The 24,742-nt window shown below is 37.6% G+C and overlaps 1 protein-coding gene, 1 long non-coding RNA gene and 1 other non-coding gene across 3 annotated transcripts; 2 read left to right on the plus strand and 1 right to left on the minus strand.

Annotated features, from left to right (window-relative positions):
* The first annotated feature begins 4,536 nt into the window (after positions 1–4,536).
* On the plus strand, positions 4,537–4,642 carry LOC130468334 (small nucleolar RNA R71). Its single transcript, XR_008928725.1, has one exon. It is a non-coding gene; the product is annotated as a small nucleolar RNA R71 (small nucleolar RNA).
* A 1,923-nt stretch (positions 4,643–6,565) lies between these two features.
* LOC110787114 (uncharacterized) lies at positions 6,566–20,082 on the plus strand. Its single transcript, XR_002533031.2, has 3 exons — positions 6,566–6,851; positions 7,903–8,205; positions 19,838–20,082. It is a non-coding gene; the product is annotated as an uncharacterized lncRNA (long non-coding RNA).
* Positions 20,083–21,582: 1,500 nt separating this feature from the next.
* LOC130466957 (uncharacterized) lies at positions 21,583–24,498 on the minus strand. Its single transcript, XM_056835491.1, has 2 exons — positions 23,785–24,498; positions 21,583–22,173 (listed from the first exon to the last, which is right to left on the minus strand). The coding sequence occupies exon 1, from the start codon at positions 24,420–24,422 to the stop codon at positions 23,814–23,816; it is 609 nt and encodes a 202-aa protein (XP_056691469.1). The 5' UTR covers positions 24,423–24,498; the 3' UTR covers positions 21,583–22,173; positions 23,785–23,813.
* Positions 24,499–24,742: the final 244 nt, after the last annotated feature.

The raw sequence follows: 24,742 nt of genomic DNA on the forward strand, positions 1-24,742 counted from the left end.
ACTCATTCAATTGAAGAAGTCTCGCTTCACCGGCCGCTTCTAAATCCATATTGATCTCCTTGACGGCCCAATTAGAGAGATATTCCATTTCAACTGGTAAATGACAAGCTTTGCCATACACCAACCGATACGGAGTTGTCCCTAACGGAGTCTTGTAGGCCGTGCGCAACGCCCACAATGTGTCATCCAACTTCAACGACCAATCTTTTCGAGACTTGTTGACCACTTTTTCGAGAATTCTCTTGATCTGTCGATCATAAACTTCAACTTGGCCACTCGTTTGAGGATGATAAGCCATGCCAACCTTTTGAGTAACTCCGTGCTTCTTCAGGAGAGCCTTAAAAGTCCGTTGATGAAAATGGGAACCCCCATCACTAATCACGACCCGTGGGACTCCGAAGCGCGGAAAGATGATTTTCTTGAAAATCTTCTTAACGACGTTAGAGTCGTTGGTTGGCGATGCAATAGCTTCCACCCACTTTGTAACATAACCAACGGCAACCAGGATGTACCGGTTCCCACATGAAGAAGGGAACGGTCCCATAAAATCGATGCCCCATACATCAAATGGCTCAACCTCAAGAATTCCAGTCTGTGGTAGCTCTTGCCTTTTCGAAACGTTGCCCGTTCGTTGACATTCGTCACATGCATTGCAAAAGAAACGAGCATCCTTGAATATAGAAGGCCAATAGAAACCACTTTGAAGAGTTCGATGGGCGGTCGGAATAGCACCAAGATGACCACTAGAAGGTAAACTGTGGCAATGCTTAAGAACCCCGTGGGTATCCCAATCCGCCACACACCTACGAAACATACCATCGGCACACTTCCGATACAAATGTGGATCATCCCAAAAATACCGCTTAGCATCATGGTAGAATCTCTTACGTTATTGATATGTCAACTCCGGAGGATGGGAGCCACCAACACAATAGTTTGCAAAGTTCGCATACCATGGGGATTGAGTAGAAACAGAGAATAGTTGATCGTCAGGAAACAAATCATTGATAGGCCCGTCTGTGCTAGATTGAAATTTCAACCGAGAGAGATGATCTGCAACAACATTCTCAGCACCCTTCTTATCCCGAATCTCCAAATCAAACTCCTGGAGAAGAAGAATCCATCGAATAAGTCTCGGTTTGGCCTCTTTCTTGGCCAACAAATACTTCAAAGCGGCATGATCAGTGTGTATAATTACTTTCGAACCAACAAGATACGTCCGAAATTTGTCAAGAGCATAAACAACCGCAAGGAGCTCTTTCTCATTAGTAGCATAATTCATCTGAGCTCCATCCAAGGTTTTGCTTGCATAATAGATGGCATGCAATACCTTATTCTTTCTTTGGCCAAGCACTGCTCCAACAACATAATCACTCGCATCACACATAATTTCGAACGGCAAATCCCAATCCGGAGGCTGAATGATTGGAGCAGTTATCAATGCTTTCTTAATCCTGTCAAAAGACTCCAAACAAGCATCAGTGAACTAAAATGTGGCATCCTTGAGCAATAATTGAGTGAGGGGTTTCGCAATTTTAGAAAAATCTTTTATGAAACGGCGATAGAAACCCGAATGACCGAGAAAACTCCTCACTCCCTTGACATTCACGGGAGGGGAAATTTCTCAATCACCTCAATTTTTGCTCGGTCAACTTGGATGCCACGCTCAGTAATAAGATGACCAAGTACCACTCCTTCATTGACCATAAAGTGGCACTTTTCCCAGTTCAATACCAAATTCACTTCAGAACAACGCTTAAGCACTTTAGAAAGATTATGCAAACATACATCAAAGTGAGAACCATAAACACTAAAATCATCCATAAATACCTCCATGATGTCCTCGATGAAGTCAGAAAAAATGGCCATCATACACCTTTGAAATGTAGCAGGGGCGTTGCACAAACCAAACGGCATTCTGCGGTATGCAAAAGTTCCATAAGGACAAGTGAACGTCGTCTTCTCCTGGTCGTCTGGGTGAATGGGAATCTGAAAGAAACCTGAATATCCATCCAAATAACAGAAAAAGTTGTGTTTTGCTAATCTTTCTAGCATCTGATCAATAAAGGGGAGGGGAAAGTGATCCTTCAAGGTGGTCGTATTCAACATTCGATAATCTATACACATACGCCAACCTGTAACAACACGAGTGGGGATAAGCTCATCCTTATCATTCTTAACAACCGTTGTCCCCCCTTCTTGGGAACGACTTGCACCGGACTCACCCATTTAGAATCTGAAATGGGATAGATGATGCCCGCGTCAAGTAGTTTCACTACCTCTTTTCTCACCACATCTTGCATATTAAGATTCAAACGACGTTGTGGCTGTATGCGAGGGCGGTGATCTGCTTCCAAGTTAATTCTATGCATACAAAAGTCATGACTAATTCCCTTGAGATCGTCAATGCTATACCCGATTGCCTTTTTGTGCATACGGAGCACGGTCAGAAGCTTAGAAAGCTGGCTATCGTCGAGTGCAGCATTAACGATCACAGGAAAATGCTCATTATCATCAAGAAATGCATATTTAAGGTGAGATGGTAATGGTTTTAGTTTTACCTTCGTTACATGTGGCTCGGAAATAGAGCAAACAGTTTCCAATACCTCAAAACCGTCGACCTTCTCAGCTTCACTTCCATCTAGATCCGAGATCAAGGAATCAATCTCACAATCTCCTTCTCCTTTCTTGGCCTTCAAGGTGAGAGTCGCCAGCAATAGATCATCATACAACATTCTAGGGATGTTGTCTAGAGAAATCTCTTCTACAATATTAATCCTGCAACAAGTATTCTCAAGCATAGGAGACTTCACAGCATTGGTTAGATTAAAAGTAACAGTATCATCACCAACACTCAAAGTAAGAGACCCAGACTTGACATCCATAACAGCACCTGCAGTACATAAGAATGGCCTACCCAAAATTATGGGGATTTGACTATCCTCCTCCATATCTAGTACTACAAAATCAACAGGAATGTAGAATTTCCCCACCCGGACAGGAACATCCTCCAAAATACCCAAGGGATACTTTATAGAACGATCTGCCATTTGCAACGTGATTTGTATGCATTTTAGTTTTCCCATATTCAACCTATTACAGACAGAAAGGGGCATGACAGACACACTTGCACCTAAATCACACAATGCTTTATCAATGAATAATGCACCTACATGACAGGGGATGGAAAAACTACCAGGATCCTTAAGTTTGGGTGGAGACATATTTTGCAATATGGCACTACATTCTTCAGTTAGGGCGACTCTCTCCACACCACCATAGTCCCTTTTCTTAGTGATCATCTCTTTCAAAAATTTTGCATAAACAGGAATTTGAGATATTAAATCAGTAAAAGGGACCGTTACCTCAAGATTCTTGACCATTGCCAAGAACTTACCAAGTTGTTGATCGACCTTAGTTTTCTGCATCCGGTGAGGGAAAGGTAACTTAGGCACAATAGGGAGAGAATCAGAAATCTTCTCTTTCCCCTTATTTGCACCAACATCATCAGTATTATCAACTTCCAGGACTTGAGGCTCTGCATCAATTGCTTTCTCTGGTCCATCTGTGTTCTCCTCAGCAAGAGTTGCATCATCAATGGGCATCGGGGGTCCATCATATTTAGTGCCACTTCTAAGAGTGATAGCATTGGCACTTTCTCTATTCTGGGGCGGAGTAGGTTGCCCTGGTAGTGTACCCGGTTGCCTTTGAGATAGAGTGTCAGCAAGTTGAGCAACTTGATTCTCCAACATTCTATTCTGATTCTTCAACTCTTTGATGCTCTCATCATGGTTCTTTTGAGCTATCTCTGCGGTCTTCTGCATATTTGCAATGAGCTTATACAGATCACCCATGTTAGGCTCTGGAGTAGCACTGCTCTGAGGGGGTTGTTGATATCCTTGATGCGGGGGCCTATTAAACCCCGGGGGTGCATTATGTGATGCTCCTTGTTGAAATGGAGGCCTAGCAACATGTGGTTGAGGTGGATGGAACTGTGGTTGCGACCATTGTTGCTAGGGTTGAGGATTCTGAACATTGTTGCCCCGATATGAGAAATTTGGATGATTCCTCCAACCCGGATTATATGATTTGGAATATGGGTCATTAGGTTGCCTCTGTTGAAAAGCATTCACTTGCTCCATTTGTGTGGTATCCTGTAAACTATAAGAGCACTCATGACCAAAGTGACATTGAATTCCACATACTTCGCAGTAAGAAGTTGTCACTGGAGCTACACTAGACATAACATTGATACTCATTGGGGGAGTACCAGACTGAGGAGCCTTCAAAGAATCAATCTTCAGGTTCAAGGCTGCCACTTGTGAGGACAATAGAGCATAAGCATCGACATCCAATTTTCCCTTCTTAGATGTGGTTCTGGTGGTGCTGTAATGGTTGGCAGCTAAATTGGCAAGAAAATCATAACCTGCATCCACTTCTTTGTCAAGAAAAACACCCCCAGCAGCAGAATCAACCGTGTTCTTTGTTTCATCTTGCAAACCATGGTAGAAAATCTGGACCAAGAACCATTTTTCAATGTTGTGATGCGGACACGACCGTTGCAAAGCCTTGAATCTATCCCAGGCTTCTCGAAGTGATTCACCAGGTTCATGAGTGAATGTAGTCAGCTTATGCCTTATTTCAGCAGTCTTAGTGGGTGGAAAGAATTCTTCTAGAAAGGCCTGTGAAATAGCACTCCACTCTGTCTCCTTGACATCATTTAACCATGTCTGAGCCTTATCACGAAGGCTAAAACCAAACAACATGACTTTCAATTGGTCTTGAGTGACCCCTTGATGCTTGATAGTACCACACAGTTGGTTGAACCTCTGCAAATGGTTGGTGGGTTCCTCAGATGGATGGCCACCATATTGACTTTGTAAGACCATGGAGATTAGAGCGGGCTTGATCTCAAAGTTGATTGCCTCAATGGTTGGCATTGTAAGCCCAGTCGGAACACTATTCGAGGAAGGTACCCCATATGATTTCAGGGATTTAGACATCGTGTGACTCGGTGGAGTCTGTGAGTCTTGGGACCCTGACTGCTTCTTCTTTTTCTGTTGCTTTTCTAGTTGACGAAGGGTCTTTCCAAGATCGGGATCGGGAGGAACCAAGGTACCCGTTCTGGCAGACCTGGGCATAAACAACAACGAAAGAAAACGCAGTGAGATTTGCCTCAATTGGAACTGAGAGTTCCAATGAGACAATGGAAACAGTTCAAATAAGCAAACTAAAACTAATAGAATCTAGCCGTCTCCCCGGCAACGTCGCCAAAAACTTGATGAATAAAAAAAGTGATACCGCAAGTGCACGGTGTCTGTTGTTAGCAGATACTTAGCAAATACGGGTCGATCCCACAGGGAGATAAGTTCTATTAGTTTTTGCCCAATTATACGTAGAGCTGGCAAAAATTGACCCAACCCACCAACCCAACCCGAACCCAACCCAATAATAAAGGGTTGGGTCAAGATTTTCAACCCGTTTAATTAAATGGGTCAACCCAACCCAACCCGTTTAATTAAATGGGTTGGGTCAGGTTGAAATTTTCAACCCGAAAACAACCCGTCTAACCCGTTTAAGTGCAAGCAAGTATGTAATATATATATGTATAATGTGATTTGAAAGATTTTATTTCTCATTTTCCCTTCAACATTGAATAATTATTTGACGTTTTGATTCATGTCAAATACATATTGAAAAATTACTTTTTGCAATGAGATATGCCATAACAAAATCACCTCGCAATTCTATAGTCAAATCAATTTACAATTAAAAGTGGGAAAAAAAAATTAAACGGGTCAACTTCAGGTCAACCCGTTTATAGTTGGGTTGGGTTGGGTTGAAAATCTCAACCCGTTTAATTAAACAGGTCGGGTTGGGTTGGGAAAATCTCAACCCGTTTATAAATGGGTCGACCTGATTTCGACCCAACCCAACCCATTGCCAACTCTAATTATACGAACTATTTCAATAACGAAAGTTGAATTTGGTTTACTAACTAACGAAACTAAAACAATAATGTAAATGTGCAAATTATCAATGAATTAAAGGTCTAGTGCGTCTGTTTGGTTCACCATGCTTATACCAATCCAAGAACACAAATCAATTCGGAAAAGAATAAACTAAGCCGAGTAATTAAAGTACATGCTAATCCTACGGTCGGGTCTTAATACTTTCAATCCAACATATGCAGTATGGTCGCTAACATAATCAGAATTGCCAATTGGACAAAGCCTCCACTACTACATTTTTGTTCAGATACAACGGTCAAGAAAAGGCTAATGCGACACCTTATCGAGAACCGTTGCAATAGAGAGGGCTAATGCGACGGTTTCTTGTATAATATTTTAGAAATCAGGACTAATGCAACGGTGTCTCTAAACCGTTGCAATAGAGGGTCAAATGTGACGGTCTATTAGGCTAATGCAACGGGTATACCAAATTACTATTTCCCGCCCACTATTACGTTATTCCCTCACATTATTTTCACAAATTTTCAAAACCAACCCACTTGATTTTTTTTTTATTAAAAAGGAAAAGTTAAAAAAAAAAAGTACACGTACTGCACTTTCCTTTCCTTTCCTTTCCAATTATCCTGGAGAGAGAAAAATGTAGAGTTTCTTTACGTAGTTAGGGTTTCATCAAAACCTTGGCCAAGTTTAACAATTTTGGTCTGCGATTCACAATTAGGCTCGACCTTAATTCGAAATTCTTGCAATTCTCTGCGAAATTCAAACGCGAAATCATCTGCGAAATTCCCTCTCACGTCGCTGCTTGAAATAGTGTGTTCATCGAGTTGGAGGGTTGAATTGGGGCTTTGCATTCGAACAAGTTAGGATGAGAAATTCACGGTATGTAATCAACTCACAATTCAGGTTTGTGTATTAAATTTTGGATAGTTTTGTGTTGGTTTGACATTTGTTCTGTTTTCCCCCTTTTCTAGTAAGCATAATTACATGTTTTTTAAATTTCTTCATAGTTGATTATTGTAAGATATTCTGTAAATTTGTATATCTGATTTAGTTTTACTGAACTTTTCGTAAGATGAAATTTTGCTTTCAGCAAGTCAAATATATAAGGAACAGACATTTCACGGCGTCTAAGTCTCTCTGAGGTGTGACTTGAATCTAAGAGAAGTTCTTTGTATCAGCAACGAAATTTAAAATTGGATTATTCATGTCATAAGGAGTGAGATATCCAGATGAGTTGGATTAAAAAATAGACATAGGGGTTTCCCACTCAAAATGTTTAAGTCAAATGTAATATGAAAGATGTTAGAAGGGGTGCAACAAGAACTTGGTATTATCAGAATGTTATATAATATACGAAGTATGAACTATGTTATGTGCTTTAGATGCAGAGAACAGATGCTTTAGATGTAGAAAGATTGCACAAATAATGGATACAATAGTGAGGGATTATATTCCAAGTCCCAAACACGATCTAAAGCAAATTTGGTGATGATATATATTGTAATCTAGTGTAATTTGCCATAGCTTTGTTTCTGATTGATGTTTGCCACAGTAGAATTAAGATAGCTACTCTTTTCCCCTTTCTTTTGGAAATGGATTAGAAGTATTTGTTGCTTTTGTGTTTTTGTATTTTCTTGTCCCTTATTTCTGATGAATTTAGACTTCGAAGAGGGGACGCCTGATTGTACACACGTAGTGTCTTTGGAGGGTGGTAAACCGTAAACAACTATCCCTATGCAATTGAAATCAATTATGTCTTGCTGCATATTTATGTCTAGAAACTTCCTATTATTAGTTTCGTGATCAATTAATCGATTACAGATCCTTTTGAATGTAAGTAGTAAATGTTTATTTGGAAACATGCAGTGTAAAGAGCTGTAGAAGTTTCCAACTGTTGCTTGTAATTCTGTATGGTTTTTCAAATTTGCAGATGAAAGCCAATAAGGCCATCTTTCCTAGTCCACACCATCAGGTTAGAGTTTCAGAATATGAAAGAATGCGGATGGAGAATTTGAAAATGAATGTGGACAGAATGACTGCTAAAGGTGCCGGGTTCTTAGCTACGAAAATACTACAAGAAAAACTTCATGTTTCGAGTTTTCCAAATGGAAATGGCAATAAACTGGTGGAATAACCGGATGATGAGTCAACATCTGAGTATGATGGAGGCTGTAATGAGGATGAAACTACTAGCAACATGGAAATTGAAATTTTCACCCGTCATAAAAAAAAGGTAATTGGAACTACTCTTATTTTGCTGAAGTTTAATTCATGGAAATTGAAATTTGTTCCCTGTTTGTGGCTTAGTGATGACTGATCACTGATGAGTCTGTTTGTTGCGTTGTTTACTTGGTGTGATGCTAGTACGAACATGCCAATCCATGCTTGTCTATTTAGTTCTCCATAAGCTTCTGTGGCATTTCAGTTCTAGCTGACTAAAGGAGATTGTAGTTCGAAGTGTAACGTTGCAACATCTGGTTGGAATAACTACAGTACAGCAGTACTTATCTGAATGTTAAGTTCACGTTGTCTCACTCATTTGTTTATCATTGCATTTTTTGCAGCATTCTTTAATTTCCATTATTTGTTAGTCTAAAATAAACTGATGAAAAAGAAAATTCACAGGTTGGAGATTGTAGATTTGTTAGCTAATAGTACAGAGAAATTGACAGATTGATATTGTAGCCTTAATTAGCAACAGGAAAGAAAGATGCAAATTTTCACAACTGGTTTCATGTAGAAGTAGAAGTAGAACTAGTGTAGAACTTACAGTGCTATATCTTCCGAATCAAGACCAGTTCATCTATGGAACCAGCTAATCTATGGAACCAGCTCTTAAGTATAGCAGGGTGATGTCCTGCTGCAATTTTGGAGCACCTGCAGGTTTCTTACATGACTTTATATAGACTGGTGCTTTAAAAAATATATTATATAACCTGCAATTTTTGTTATTTTTATCACCTCCTCCTTACAGGTACGTGTGTTCAGGAACATATATATTATATATATAGACTGGTGCTTTAAAAAATTACAAACCTCATTGGTAAATTTCTTAGGAGCATCATTTGATAGCACCTTGACGGCGACTTCTCTGTGGTCATCATTCAAGCGACCATAGTAAACGATTCCATAGCCACCTTCACCTAGTTTTCTAGTGAAATCGTTTGTCATGTCCTTTACCTGAGAATAAGTAAACCGAGCCAATTGCAACCAAGTTTCTTCAATGTTAGTTTCCCCTGTTGGACTATTAGTTTCCACTTACTTATATACAGATTTTGAAAGGCTTGAATAAGACCTTAAGGTCTTAATTGCTTGGAGTTTGTACAATTTTTTTTTGTAACCAACAAAATCCAATTATGACCTGACTTAGCATTGTGGATATTAGGCATATGGATAAAAAACCTAAATTTGCAACAAACTTGGTGATCGATGAAATAATCTATTTCCCGTCTAAAATGTCAAAGTTATATTTTAAGTTTGATAGGCATATTAACCGATAGTTTTCCACGGCAATGAAATAGTATTGTGCATATTGTTGTAGTTTTAAGATACAAATCTTGGCTTGGATTCAGATTGTTTGCCAACTGGACTAAAACGGAACAAACTCACTGAATTGGTTAAAGGTACAATCTTGGTTTGTATTCAGACTGTTTGGATTCAGAAATGTTTGGAACAATCTGTTTGGAACAAGTAAGCTTGAACAAAAACAGGCAGCTTGAGGATGCCAATCTCCAAAATAGTGACTTTAGGTCACAAGTCTCTACTTCTTAGCACAATACACAATGTTGATCCTACTGCCCTCCCCTCCCTTTTAATTGCTAACACTGTTGTACTACTACCAACCCACTACTAATGTTGTCGTTTGTTGTTGTCTGTTGTTGCCTCCTTGTTTGTCTGGACATGTCAGACTTGGTTTGGCCTCATTCTCTCCTGCTTCCCTTGTCCTCTTCTTGCGTAGGTAATGGTTATTGGGTGTCTCTGCCAGGTCATCACATTGTTCTAGCACAAGCCAGTCCCAAGTCCATTTTTTTCTTTTCGAAAATCCAGCAGTTGCGTGTATTCCGTTTCCCAGGATCCTTCAATTACACATGATGGGTACCAGCACACTGTCAATAAACACTCCCTTCTCTTTTCATTTATTTCCTTCCCTCAAAGACTTCAATAGAACTTGTTTCAACTGATGGTACAGTGCACAGAGGTAATATTAGTTTTCTATCGGCTAACACTACAAAAAAACGCGGCACATTGTGACGCTTTTTGGGACAAATTGCGACGGTAAAGAGTGTCGCTATTTCACATAGCGACGCTTTGGGAGAGGGTCGCTATTTTCATTGCCGCTATTTACCGACGCTTTAGAGCGTCACAATTTGCAAAATATCGATGTATTTCACCGCCGCTATTTGGGATATAGGGACTCTATAGATAGTCGCAATATTTAGACTGTAAAAAGCGTCACTATTTGCACGCTTTTAGACACATTTCTCCGCCACTATAAACCATATAGAGACGCTTTAGACACTCGAAATATATAGACTCTTATTAGAGTCGCTATATGTTTACTTTCGTGCGAATTCTCCTCATTCCCTCCAAAATAATTTAGACCATTTGGAGCGTCACAATTTGCATCATATTATTTTTCATATATACATAATAATTTGGACACTTTGGAGTGTCACAATTTGCATCATATTTTTTTCATATATATATATACACATCAATTAATCTAAAATCATGAATTATTTATAAAAATATATATCGACCATAGATAATCATAATCAAATACAAGTGTTAACTTACTACGTACATTATCTTAAAGCAATATATATAAACGTCATGCTATGATTCATATATACTTAGCGATAACGTAGTTCATTTAGAAAAAGTGATAAAAATCATCTATACATTAAATTAATTCGCAAAGTCTAGTCAAACTAAAATAAAAGAGATATTTTAAAACAAAAATAACTTTCTAACTAGCATTATCATGTTTTCTTCAAGATAATCCAAAACTAAATAAAAACAACTTCCTGGCTACGAACAAACTAATTACCAAGTAAACCTATCTTTATGCTAGCTTAGCTTCAAGATAACTTGTTGATCTCTTGATCTACATTTTACCATTACCTTGAATCATCAATTATCTGCAAAGAAAATTTAATATGTCAAATATATATACAAAGCATGATGAAGATATTTTAAAATCAAGGGAAAAATAACAGTAATCCGAACGACAAGTGGTCTTCTCAAAATAATACCAACTATTAATTGCCCCTTCCCAAAATAGTCCCCCATTAAGGGAAAATTGACAGTAATCCTTATCTAGTAGCAAGAAAATTAATTACCAAGCCAAGATGGAAAACATTTGTGTCAGATGCTAACGATACATGGAACAGTGCCACCAGTCTGTATTGTTCTGACTTCTACAAGTTTTTGGTGATACTACAAGTACAGAAGTAAAAATTCAAAACAAAAGTAGGAGTTATATCATGTGATACACCTATCAAAAAGCATAAAAGATGCAAGTGTGGCATAGTTTAGAAAGTTTTAGAATCTACATCACTTCCTCTCCCATTCTTCCCTGTCCACTACCACCATATTCCCCTGGTTCCTCTACGAAATGGGAGGAACTTGGGATTATTAATAACGATTTTACAGTTTTATTCACATTGCAAAATATTTCTTTTTATCATTATTTTCTGACATTTTATACCATATAGAGCTAAATGCTTAGTAAGCACTTGAATGTCGACCAACAAAATTAGACCCTTTTGCACTAGTGACAATTTTCATTTTCTCAACAGCACACTCTCTAAAGATCTTACATCCAGTAAATGCTTTGTCCATTTTAATATGTAAATTAGATATGCAACATTTCAGGTAATGATACATTATTCCATAGCCGATGAAACTTTGATCAGTACTGTTGACCCATATTAAAATTCTCTAATCATTGGAAACAAGCACCCTAAATTAAGACTTGCAAATATGACAGTAGGCTGTAGAGTTTACCATCTGTTGGACATCTTAATTATTCTTGTCTCACCCTGCCTTTTCTGATCAAGTTCATTTCGAATGGATTGTTTTATTTTTATTGTTTAGTTTGTGATACATTAAACCTCTGCTGCGTCTTGCTTAACCATCTTGTTTACACCTGCATGTTCTGGCATAATTTTTTTTAGTGCATTTGGTTGATTTAGATTGACGGTATTCATAAAATTGGACAAACATTGGAGATCCATTGATATTGGAAGAAAATTTTAATACTATTGCACCTAATCACCTACAGCCTAGATGCATAGTTTTTACACACGTACGATAATGGCCATGTTATGTGTGCATCTGCATTGGTTTGACCTTTTTTAGTGTGCAAGGATATGAGGAAAACACTGATGTACAGTGGGCAAGGGTATGAAAATTAGGCACCTAGAACAGCAACAAGTAGATAGCTAGATGGCTAGAAATTATTTCTCAAACAGCAGTTTCTGCGACAGCTGCCCTGCTTCTATTATAATGGGATTTTTAGAAATCAATTTCAACATAATTTCCAGCAGTTTAAACACATTTTTATTTTCTATTCTTTTTCTGCAATCTTCAGTTCCTTAATCGAATTGGAGAATACACGATTGCATTTTCGATTCTGGACTTCTTGTGTGTATCTGTTTTGGGCTTTCAGCTACTTCTCATGTTATCAAAGCTGTAGATTCTTAATCTTTCGAGTTTATATCCTCTTGTCGGTTATAGATTTAGATTAAGACCTTAGGAACTTTCTTTTTTCCTTTGATATAGTATTCATTAAATTATGTTTATTTTCCTTCAGATGTTTTTTAGTCTTGACTTTATAATTCCCACAGTAAGTAAAGGACAAGATACCCAAATCAACTAAGATACCCAAACCAAGATGGAACTAATAGACTTCACACTACACCAAATAAACACCAATCAATAGCCTTTATAATTCCCACGGTAAGTAAAAGACAAGTTTGAGTTTATTCCTCCCATCTAGTACATGTTTTCTAGAATAAAAGACATGTTCAAGTGATAGCTTCGGGTTCATGATGATCAGTTTCCATATATGAAAAGTTGATGCGATAAGGATGTGAGCCTCTTGAAACTAACCTGGCCTTCCATCTATTTGATATGATGCAACACCATCTTCGGATGTAAACTTCAAGACAATTCCATACCCTCTTGATTTTCCAAGTACATGGTGATGGATAACTATAACTAGACAATGCAAATTAACCAATTAGAAAAAACAAGTAGAAGAACACTCTTGTCTTCAACAAGCTCGTAATACAATTTCATTTGTATCATAAGAGTCCTAGCACAGAGAAAGAAATTGTTTGAAACCTGATTAGTTAGCAAACAATCCTATTATGAAAAGAAGAGGGAACTAAAAGCAATGTATGCATGGTACGATTCACGTTTTTTATTGAGAAGATCGAAATGAAGCTAAACAAGGATTGGGATTTAAAGATTATTAAATAAAAATTTGGTTAAACAATTGCATGCAAACAATTTCAGAAAAGAAAGGTGGCCTGGGAATCAAAATAAACAAAAAAGACGAAGAAGCATGGGGGGAGATACCTCCAATAAACAACTTTGTGCAAGTATAAGGAACAACCCGAAACATGGTAATTGGAAAGGTTATAAGCATACAAAAAAACACTTTCTTGAAAATAATTTTGCTTGGATAATAGGGATAAATGGAGTCATGTTCTTCAATTCACTATTAAATGAAATAAAGAACTTACATTGTTAAGAAAACTGAGATAAAATGGGGAATGTGCAGTATAACTTTCAAGCAGTTATAGGACATCTACGAAAAAGAAATCACAAGTCAACAAAAGGATAACACGACTGTAGCCAAACCATCCTTGTTGCCGAAAGATATATAAGGAAAGATGACAGAGAAAAGATAAACAACATCCATTTGATGAAATTCTTACAAATATCCCTGCCATGATTAAGAAGAGCCAGTAAACAAGCCCTTTGATGAAATTCTTACCCAAATCTACCTTCTTGAGTTAGCAACCAGAATAGATCACAAGCTATTGGAGTTTGTTCCAGTATCTCCTAGTCTCCTGTAGTCAATTTTTGGCATAGTTGTGCATGTCTTTTTTTTAGTAATTTAGATAAGTTTAAGTTAGATAGTCAGGAGCACTCATAATTCTCAAGCTGAATCAAAGATCATCTATAGATTAATTTTCGTTTTCATCCGATTTTTTCATTTGCATCCCATAAATTTCACAATGACGTAACTAACTAACATCAAAATATCTTAGAAAAAAATTAGTGCACGATGGGACCCTCTGCTTATTAACTAAATTTGAAAATTTATCTACCTAGAGTCAAAGAAAAATCAATAGGGAAATCATAACTATGGATCTTATTCTAAATGAAGGTCAAATGGAAGAAACAGTTGCACGGCTCTTCAAAGGAGGTGAAGATGCTGACAAGCAAAGATAAAAATATTGACAAGGGGAGCAATCTGAAGATTGATATATCTAAAGAGATTTCTCGGAATGCAGATTGGGAATAAAGTTCAAATGCCCAAAGCAAGATGTAGGAAGAGCAATAATGACATGTGAAGGTGATTTAGAGAAGGCTGGAGAGAATTTGAGGTCACTAAAACTGGATCAACCAGCTGTCTTGCCAAAGCTAGAAGAAACTGGTGATCAACTAAAATGTTGGAGATATAACTTAAACATGCACGAAACACAATGAAAAGAAAAGCAATTAAGTATACGCACCATATGAAATCAAATGAAGGTTGACAATCATTGAAATAAAACCTTGTGGCTCAAAACTGAATAAAAATTCTTCTCTATCAATCATCACCACCACTAAATTACCTTGGCGTTACCGAGAATCGACTTGATAGCACAGAGAACAATAAAAGCCAAAATAGGGCTACTATGAATGGTACCAAAAAAACATTTTGGCTTCTAAAGATAGAAAAAGCGAAGATCAAAATTATATCCACTTACAGAGGTATTATGAGCTAAAGTCGTCAAATCTTGCATTTTGGCTTCTACCTGTTCTCTTAGAGGTTTGTATACCGCATTTTCCGAATCCAAACTGAAATAGTACAGCCAGTTCCAAGGAGGATAAAATTTCATTTAGAAAACAACTACACAGGTTCAGTAAAATACAAAATAAAAAGAATCTACCTTACTTTTGAAAAAACCGATCCAAGTTATGCCATTGTGGGTCTTTACAACGGTCGCTAAATCTGATCACTTCTTTGCAAAAGACGTCAAGTTTCTCCCTAGATCAAACAATCTAAGTTAGATTTGTAATAACGAACAAAGACGTTGAAAAGTGAATTTCCTGTAAATAGTTCCCTATAACAACCTTTTGTCTGAAGCAACCAAACTTAGCAACACCTTAGTGTCTGAAGAAACCAAGTACTGAACCCCTTCTGAGGGAATAACCTCCTCCTTTATGAAGTTGACATTTTCCTTGGAGAGAGATTGCATGAGATTCACTCCTACGTGTGATAGTGTTTGCTACTTCAAATGCCAATATTGATATTTTGTTTCCCTTGGCCAACCTGCCTGTCAGAAATCCACTATGACTCAAGTTTATCATTCCACTTCCAAGTGTATCCAAGACATCAACAACCTTCTCTAGTCCAGCAAAGCTAGCTCTTCCTATAAATGACGATCCTCTTGGTGGAGCCTGCAATAATTGTCAAATTAACTGAGACGATTGAAGTCCAAAAGTGTGGAAATGAGGTGAGAGCACATGGTTCTAAAACCGTATTCATAACATCAAATCTCAACAACAATGACAACAACCATCTAGCATATCAACCCTAACTATCTCCAAAATATCCACATCCACGAAAATCCATCCACAACATCAATTAGTATGTATTTTCTCCCACAACCAATTTGATTCCAAAAAAAATTGCCAATGTTGGAGCTACAATCATGTAAATCAAATTTTGATAAGTTAAGCAAACTTGAGCTAACCTTTTCACCATCCAAGGATAGCAACCAATATTGATGCCAATTTCTAGCACTTTTGAAAAACAGAAGTGCATTCTTCTCTATCAATCATCACCACCACTAAATTACCTTGGCGGTACCGAGAATCAATTTGACAGCACAGAGAACAATAAAAGCCAAAAGAGGGCTACTATGAATGGTACCAAAAAACATATGGAATGATAATCCTAAAAGGGGTAGAGGAAGGATGAGTAAGGTCCCTAATTGAAGAAAAAAGGCTGCATTTCTCACATCAACATAGGACATAAAATACATACAAATAAATCCCAGATCAATTATAATAAAAAAAACAAAGGAAACTAACAATTAGCCCTAAATAATAATATAAAAAAAAGTCAATTGAATTGAAAAATATTAAAAATTTGTAGAAAACAAAGTTGAAAATCAAACCTGCAAATTAAACACCATTTTCTTGTGGTGTAATGCAGACTTGTTATACCTCCACAAGTATGAAAATGGACAGTGGTTTATTAGTTCATAACACATTGATTTTAATCAAAACTCATACAACTTTTAGTTTCTATGCCATTTAGCATCTTTCTTGTGCCCAACTGATATAAAATTTTGCTTTTTCCTACATATTAATTTTGAATGAAATCTTTCCTTCCTTTTTTACAGGAGTATATAAAAGAACTGATCAGAACAGAACTGATCTGACCAGTTATGATTATTTCGGATAAGATCAGTTCTGTTCTAACCAGTTCTGTTTGGATCAGTTCTAAACTGATCAGATCAGTTCTGTTCTGATCAGTTAGTTCTGTTCTGACCACATCTGTTTAGATCAGTTATGTTCTGACCAGTTTTGAGCTAGAATCTAGGATCGATTATTGTGCTGGAGGGGAGAGATTGGTTTTTATATACAAAGCAGCTAAGTTGGGTCCACATAAGCTAGAAATTCTCATTTGGTTTGAAAATAGTAACTCGCCATATTAAAATTTCCCAGTGTTAGTAAGTTGATGGATACCGTGAGTCCGTGAGTGTGTATGAAATTATTGTAGTTGTAAATGACAGCCATACCAACGTATACGAACTGTATATGGAAATCTCTGCACAAGGGATTTTGTTGTTCCGGAACCCATCATTTCTTGCTTGACAAACTTTGAAACAGGCTAACAACCTAGACCTATCACCAACTAGTGTTTCGGCTAACAGCATAATACCTTATTATGATAATACTAAATCTAAGCATCTACCTTCTAAACTCACCATCATCCATAAATAATAGGCAATTATAAAGCCTATTTCAACTATCAGTTTATCTATATATAAAGCATGAAACGTAGTTAACTCCATGTGAAATTACCTTGGTTTTGGCAATAGTGTCAAAGTCTCATGTCTCGCCTGGTTTTCACCATTGCCACAAGAATCATCAATAATCTACAAAAAAGCATTTTAATATGTAAATTAGATATGCCACATTTTCAGGTAATGATACACTATTGCATAGCCGATGCAGCTCTGATCAGTACTGTTTACCCGTATTAAAATTCTCTAATCATTGGTCGCTTTGCTCCACTCCACACTTATCTACTCTGATTGCAAGATAGTGTAATTTTTAAATAACATACATGACAGTTAATGAAAGAATGCACCCATGAATTACATCATGTTAAAGTACTACATTAGCTTCTGCCTTCTGGCTAACAAAAAAAGGTCTACAAGAAGCTCTTAACATGTTCCAGAATCCATACTTCAAGAAGTAACTTAATTGTACGAGTACATCCTAGACACTATAACAGGTGCAGTAAAACTTTTCTATATAAATTGGTCCTATATATCCCAGTATCTCACCAGACAGAAAACTCATTATATATTGAAGTAAAGTACAAATCTGGTTGAGAAAAAGAAATTCATCCTGGCTCTAATTGGCAGTTAGCTCATGAGTGGTCTAGATTCTAGAATATACAAGTCATAGAGTCATAGAGTAGAAGACCCACAAGGGTGAAGTATTTTAACCAAAAAAATATGTGAAGCTCCAATTATTTCCCAAAAGAAACAGAAAAGACAACTGTTGATACTTGATACTGAGTAAAATCTAATCACCACCTGGCACACACTCCCCAAAACTTCATCCAGTAAACAATAACCAAACAACTGGAAGTAGCAATTCGGCTTCATCGTTAATGTGATATAATGTTTCTTTCCTCTTACTTTATTTTGAGGGCGGGAGGGGGTTTGTTTAGCGTTTCTAATTGATTGTTATTGTAAGAAATATAAGGTATTTCAGATTTATGCTTTATAAGTTGTTACTACTTCATACATACACATGTCCATTTGACAACCTATGAAAATATATGTTTGTTATGTGTATAAAATTTATTTTCTTTAGGCCCCTTTGTTAATCTGAAGCTTTTTGTTTGAAGGTTGAAAAATTAGACAGAGAAATCAGATATATACACCTCAGTCAGAACGGATTTTCATATAGGAATATATCTTGCCCTACTCTTCATCCAATATCATTTAGTTCTTTTATATTCTATTTTTCCAAGAGTTGTTGATAAAGACCTATAATGTAGGAATAGAGTTCCAATTTTAGAAAGCAGACTATATTTTGTACTTGTACAGTTTTTTACCTTGTATTACTTGGTAACTTCGGTTTCTCTTTTGTAGCATATACTATTAGGGAATGTAAGTTTACTTTTTAGGAAGAAAATGTTACATGGTGCATTTTTTAGGAGGTTCCTTCAAGCTGTTATAGTTGTAGCCCTCGTAGGTTGAATAGCTACCTACAGAATTATACATCAGTTATCAAACACTTTGATTGTAAACATTTTCCAATGGATATATTTATATTCACCTTTCCTTCCTTCTAATTTATACTGTTTTTTGATTGGAAATTCTGACTTCGGAGGGCTGCTATTTCCATTTACTTATTTGGCAATTGAACCCATTCATTCTACCTCCCATGAGGGAAACTACTACAAATTGGTCACAAATCTAGATGTCATATACTGAATCCTTATAAACTGTGTTGGCACTTGTTTCAACTGATGTCCAAACAGGAAAAAATGAGGACAAAAGTCAAACATTCTTGCTCAAAACATTCTTGATCATGTAGGACTAGGATCTGCCCATCTAGTGAAACATGGTCGTCAAAAGAAATGAGACGCTGGGATCCATATAGTCTATACCTCTCATATTCTGCGAATAACATGCTTTATATGACTCTTACAGTCTAACCTCTATTCTGGCCTCCCTCTTCAGAAATCCAATTCTGGTAGTTTTTTTGGTTTATGCAGTTTTACATTTTGGACTTCAGTTATCATGTGTGCTTAATTTAACCATAATATTACAGAACCAACGTAATCAATGATCTGAAACTAAGAGGTTGACAATCTACAGAACCATACTATTACATTTTGGACTTCAGTAATCATGTGTGCTTTGGTAATACAATCTGCAAGTTTTATACCTACATTTTAGGTCTTGTTTCTTTCTCTTCTGAATATTTAGCCTCTGATAATGTAAATCTCATGTATAGATCCTGCAAATATGTGCTTTCTGTAGCTAAAAACTGCATTTCCAGGTTAGATATACTTGTACAAATTCATTTTTTGAGCAGATACCATTTTTCAACCTGAGAGGACATAGCTGCAAGAATCTGCTTGTCACAAGATCACAAAATTTTTCTAGATTGTAAATTTATAAAGTTTTAACGTCTCTACTCATGCTTTAAGGCTCCCACTACTGTAGTCTGTAGAGTAGATATTACGTTTGGTGATGGATTGAAGTTGTGGTCTTTTGCAGGCTATTTCTATTTCAGAATACAGTTTTAAGTTCACATTATTGATCGTGTTTTAGCTAGTGTACCATCTTTAACTTATGCCCATTCGTGATTTAAACTTGCAGGAGCATGGGGGAGCTAAATGGATAAGAAGTGTAGATCTAGTAATGAGACGGTGGTGGCTCTTGTTTGCTTTGGGTCGTTTTGTGATTTCTAGTAACGTTGAATTTGTTTCTATGGATTTTAATTTTAGTACGGCATTAAAAACACTAAATTAATTAGTGAACAACTATTTTGTAATGCATGTGTTCTATGGGCACTAAAATTGTAATATTACTCTTCAAGTCAATGAAAATATTTTTGTTATTGACCTCCTTTCTTTAATTATTATTATTATTATTATGAATCGTTGCATCAGGTGCCCAAAATATTTTTTTTACAAAAATTTACCGTTGCATTAGGGAAAAGGCGTTGCATTATACATTAAGCCATTGTAGATAACCGTCGCATTAGCAAGAGTAACCCATCGTGTTAGTTTAATAAGCCGTCGCATTAGCAAGAAGAACCCGTCGCATTAGCTAAATTAACCGTCGCATTAGCTAAAGAACTAATGCGACACATCATCTATGAACCGTCGCATTAGGTGGAAACCTAATGCAACGGTATTAAATTTCCGTCGCATCAGGTAACTTAGCGTTGCATTAGGCCTAATGCAACGCCACCGGATGCAAGGGTCCTTTGGCGTCGCATTAGGTCTAATGCAACGCTTTTTCATGCCTAATGCAACGATTTTAGGCGTTGCATCTGATTGGAAATGTAGTAGTGCTCTAAGAATATGATCTTTCAATTCTAATTCCTATTAGCTAGATAATCAATCCACGATATTGGCCAGTTACATGAATCAACAATTAATAACAAATCAATTGGACTTACACAAACATAATCTATAAATTAACAAACTTTAATGCATAACAATCATGGTATAAACATTGCTTCCCTTACTTAGCCCTAGAATAAAACTACTCGCTCATGACTAGACTAACGAACATGAAATATGAAATAATAATGAAATTCATAATGCACAATAATAGAAAACAATAATTCAAAGCAAGAAGAATTATGAAAAATAGCTCTATATTGATCGATCAAATGGAATGTACTAGGGCTAAATAATATGAAGAGAGAAAAATAAAAACTGACAGGCTAAAGTCGTATCACCTAATCAAAAATAACCTAAGGTCCACTAGCTAGGTAGCAAGGGAAGTCAGGATTGAATCCACAGGGAGACAGGCGTTCTTTCTACTATTAATTAATTAAACTAAACTATCGAGAACAAGATTTGGTTGATTGTTTGTAAACTAAGACTACGAACGATAATTAAATAAGTATGAATCAATATATTAAGGAAATCTAGGGCATAGGTTCACCAGCGATTAACAATCCAGGACAATGAACAATCATGATAATCAACAAAGTAATTAATTAGACTAGCATGCTCTCTCGAATCGATACTAGTCATAGACTTAGAATTAACGGGCTCTCGCTACTTATTAATCCCAATTCTACCTATTGACACAAGCCTAAACATCAAATTGCATCTCTCGAATTTTAACTTGATATTGCATAACTACACAATTAAACCTGCGCAAATCTAATTGAATAGTGGAATAAACCAATCAATAGGAATTAATCACAATGCCAACAATCACAATTATTCAATATCCCATCATATTAATTCATGGATCCCCAAACCCTAGAAATTAAACTACTCAAGCATGTTGACAATAAACAAAGCAATTAGCATAATTGAAGACATAATTAAAGCAAAAGAAATGAATGAAATAAAGAACAATACCTAATTGAAGGACAATGGAACAATAAAGTTTGAACTTTTGACTGGAAATAAAACTAAGTGTTTGGGACAAATTAGAGAGAAAACTAAGCTTAGGAAAATAAACTAAGTGTTTGATACTAGAAAATAAGGTCTCCTCTAAAAATAATTAAAGCTTGTTTATATAGTTTGCCAAAATAAAGCCTAAAAAACGGAAAGTAAATGCGCGAAAACTGCTGGAGGTTGGCGTCGCCCGATCGGGCGATCCACTCGATAGTCGGCCCGATCGGGCCAAAATCCGCCCGATCGGGCGGATTGCAAACTCTACACATAAGCTCCAGGATGACCGCCCGATCCGGATCGGGCGAGCTGCGCGTGATCGGGCGCGCATCGATGAGTCAAATTTGCTTCAATTCCGCCCGATGGTTGCATTTCGCCCTCAGCTTCCAGGGCGATTTGCAATCTTCAATATAAATCGCCCATATCACTGAGTCTAACTCTCGGGGCTCAACCATAAGCATCCAAGGCTCCTGAAAGTCGACGATGGAGGTCCCGAACTTCCTCGGGCTCATATAGTGGCCTAGATCAACATGAAACGGGTCTAAAAAGACCAATTTCTCATAATCAAACCTGAAACTCAAGGCACACTCAATAACACACATTAGTACTAGAAACGGCTCCTAAGAGGACGTTTGACACATAAAAAGTACTAAGGGACGGGGGTGAAACACTATATAAAACGCACATATCAAACCTCCCCAAGCTAGATCCTTGCTTGTCCCTAAGCAAGGAAATCATCGATGAACACAAGACCAACTTCACCCCCAACATATTTCAAAATGAAAACATAATCCAAGGTAAAATTCTACAAGCATGCATCAATGTCAACCAATCAAATCCATTCAATCGCTAATCCTTCTTAACAATCGTCACGCAAAGCGAACCACAAATGCACATTGGAATTCAAGACTAGTGCTCACACACTCGTCACTCATTTATGTGGCGGATAAAAGATGTACCCGTTCGCTCCCCTTCCAACATATAAGTGAACAATGCCCTCCCAAACTCACACACTCGTGTGTCTAGAAAAACATACACTCAACCTAGTAGTCGACTCGGAATGTGTCATGTCATAACTTGCATTGATAAACAACTACTTTCACATTAATACAACTCTATGCACAAAGGTCGGAAGGTCTTTCAAGCTTGTAATGATAGGCTTAGGTAAGGGTGTGGTAAATTTGGGTAAAATGTGAGCTTAAAGCCTTAGCTTTGGGGAGCATAAATCCTAGCAAATCCATGATCAATCACAAATGATGACCACAACTCTCCCACACAACACATGAATAAAACAACAAACAAACCACACTATACTTTCTTGCCTTGATTTCACAATTATAACCAATCACTCATGAAGATAAGAAATTGTAATACCGGAGTGACAAAAGCTTGAATTATTTTGAGAATAACGATATTTTTTTTCTTTTTTTTTTTGCTCAATCTCTTTTTTTTTCTCTTTTTTTTTTCTTTTGGAACCTTCACTTTTTTTTTTTCTCCTCATCTCATTCATTTTTCAACTCATATTTTTTTCAACAACAATCATGATAAGAAGAACTTCCCTTTTTAATACTCAATATGCTCAAAATGTACCACACTACAACTCCCTCACCTCACTACTATTAGCTCCCCCAAGCTAGGCTTGGGACTAGTAACCAATGGGGCTTTCATGGGCTTGTAATATGGTTAGTCACCGAATAAAGGGCACAAGCACAACATGGGTAGAAAAAGAGGGAACAGATATATCTAAATTCATCTGAAGGCTACCTAAATAGAAAAATGCCTTCGTCCTCCACAATGTGCATGTATAAGAGTCATAAAACACTACTAATAGTTGCAAACCAATACTCAAAATCAATGACACACCAGGAAGCTATCACACATCCTAACCAAGTCAACTAGTCAAGCACCAAGTCCACAAGTAGTTAGTCGGAGTTGACTCATGTTAAGGCATCAAAGCAATCGAATATCAAATCATGGCTAACACATCTACATTGCCCATCATCAAATACCAAGAATCAAAACAATTTCCGCTCAAGGGGCACAGGGAAGCATGATATTGTATTCATCGGAACGTATTTTTGTATTTTTTTTTTTCAAAGCAATAAACTACTCTACAAAGCATTAAACACACCAAAGAAACACACCAAAATAAAGAAATGCGAAAAGAAAAGAAAAACATACCTACAATGTGCAAGTAATGTGAAACCCCCTCAAACCAAATCAGACAATGTCCTCATTGGCTCAAGCGGTATCGAACCAACTCGATCCTCATCATCATCAGTGACGGCCATGGCCGCCATCATCATCATCATCATCACCATCATCTCTGCCACCATGCCCGCTAGGACCCGCTCCCCACCCTCCGTACTGGGTAGGTGTGAAGGTGCCCATAGAACCCGAAGCCCCATATCCCTCCACGGGATAGGTATACCAGAGGGGTGCTCATAATCTGGGGCAATGTAGCCCTGCCTGGCATACTGATCGTAGAATGGGAACATGGTCCTCTGGTGATCAGCTGCGAACTCCTGGAAACCGAGCTCAAGTCTGCTCAACCGCTCATGAATGGACCCCTGCTCCTCATCTACTACCGGGCCACCCTGGGGCCTCCCCGCGTCTCGACGCCCCCTCCTAAAGTAGGTGCGAGGCTCTGGCTGGTACTGGTGGGGCTCTGGCTGTGGGTCAGGCTGAGGCTGGGGGTCAGGCTGAGGCTCTTGCCTAAATCCAACATATAAGTAATGAGCCTGACCGGGTCTGAAACTAATGCGGCCCTGAGGGTCAGGCAAGGTGAAAAGCATGTTTCCCTCAAACATCCAATACATGGCTCCCGGCCTAAAGAACCCATGCTCCCCCTGTAGCCGACGGAGTCAGCAAAGTAAGCCAAGTCAAGTAGGTTGCTACCCAGAACTGTAGTCTGGTTAGCCTCAGTAAAGTTGGCCGTGGCCATGGCTATGTGGGTGATCAACCCACCAATGGTAATGCGAGTAGTATGGGTGGAAGTGGCTATGGAATAGAATTGAGAGGCCATTGATGTGCAAGGTTCATTTTGTAGCCATCCTCCCCTTCTAAAACGTAGCCACCTAGAATCTCAAGCTCCGTACTCCTAATATGTTGGGTCTCATCCCTACCAAAGATCGTAAAT

Source organism: Spinacia oleracea, chromosome 2, assembly GCF_020520425.1.
Source record: "Spinacia oleracea cultivar Varoflay chromosome 2, BTI_SOV_V1, whole genome shotgun sequence".
In the NCBI taxonomy this organism is placed as follows: domain Eukaryota; kingdom Viridiplantae; phylum Streptophyta; class Magnoliopsida; order Caryophyllales; family Amaranthaceae; genus Spinacia; species Spinacia oleracea.

Excerpts from the sequence above, each read along its gene's own strand:
- LOC130466957 (XM_056835491.1), bottom strand. The coding sequence starts at position 24,422 with ATGTATTGGATGTTTGAGGGAAACATGCTTTTCACCTTGCCTGACCCT.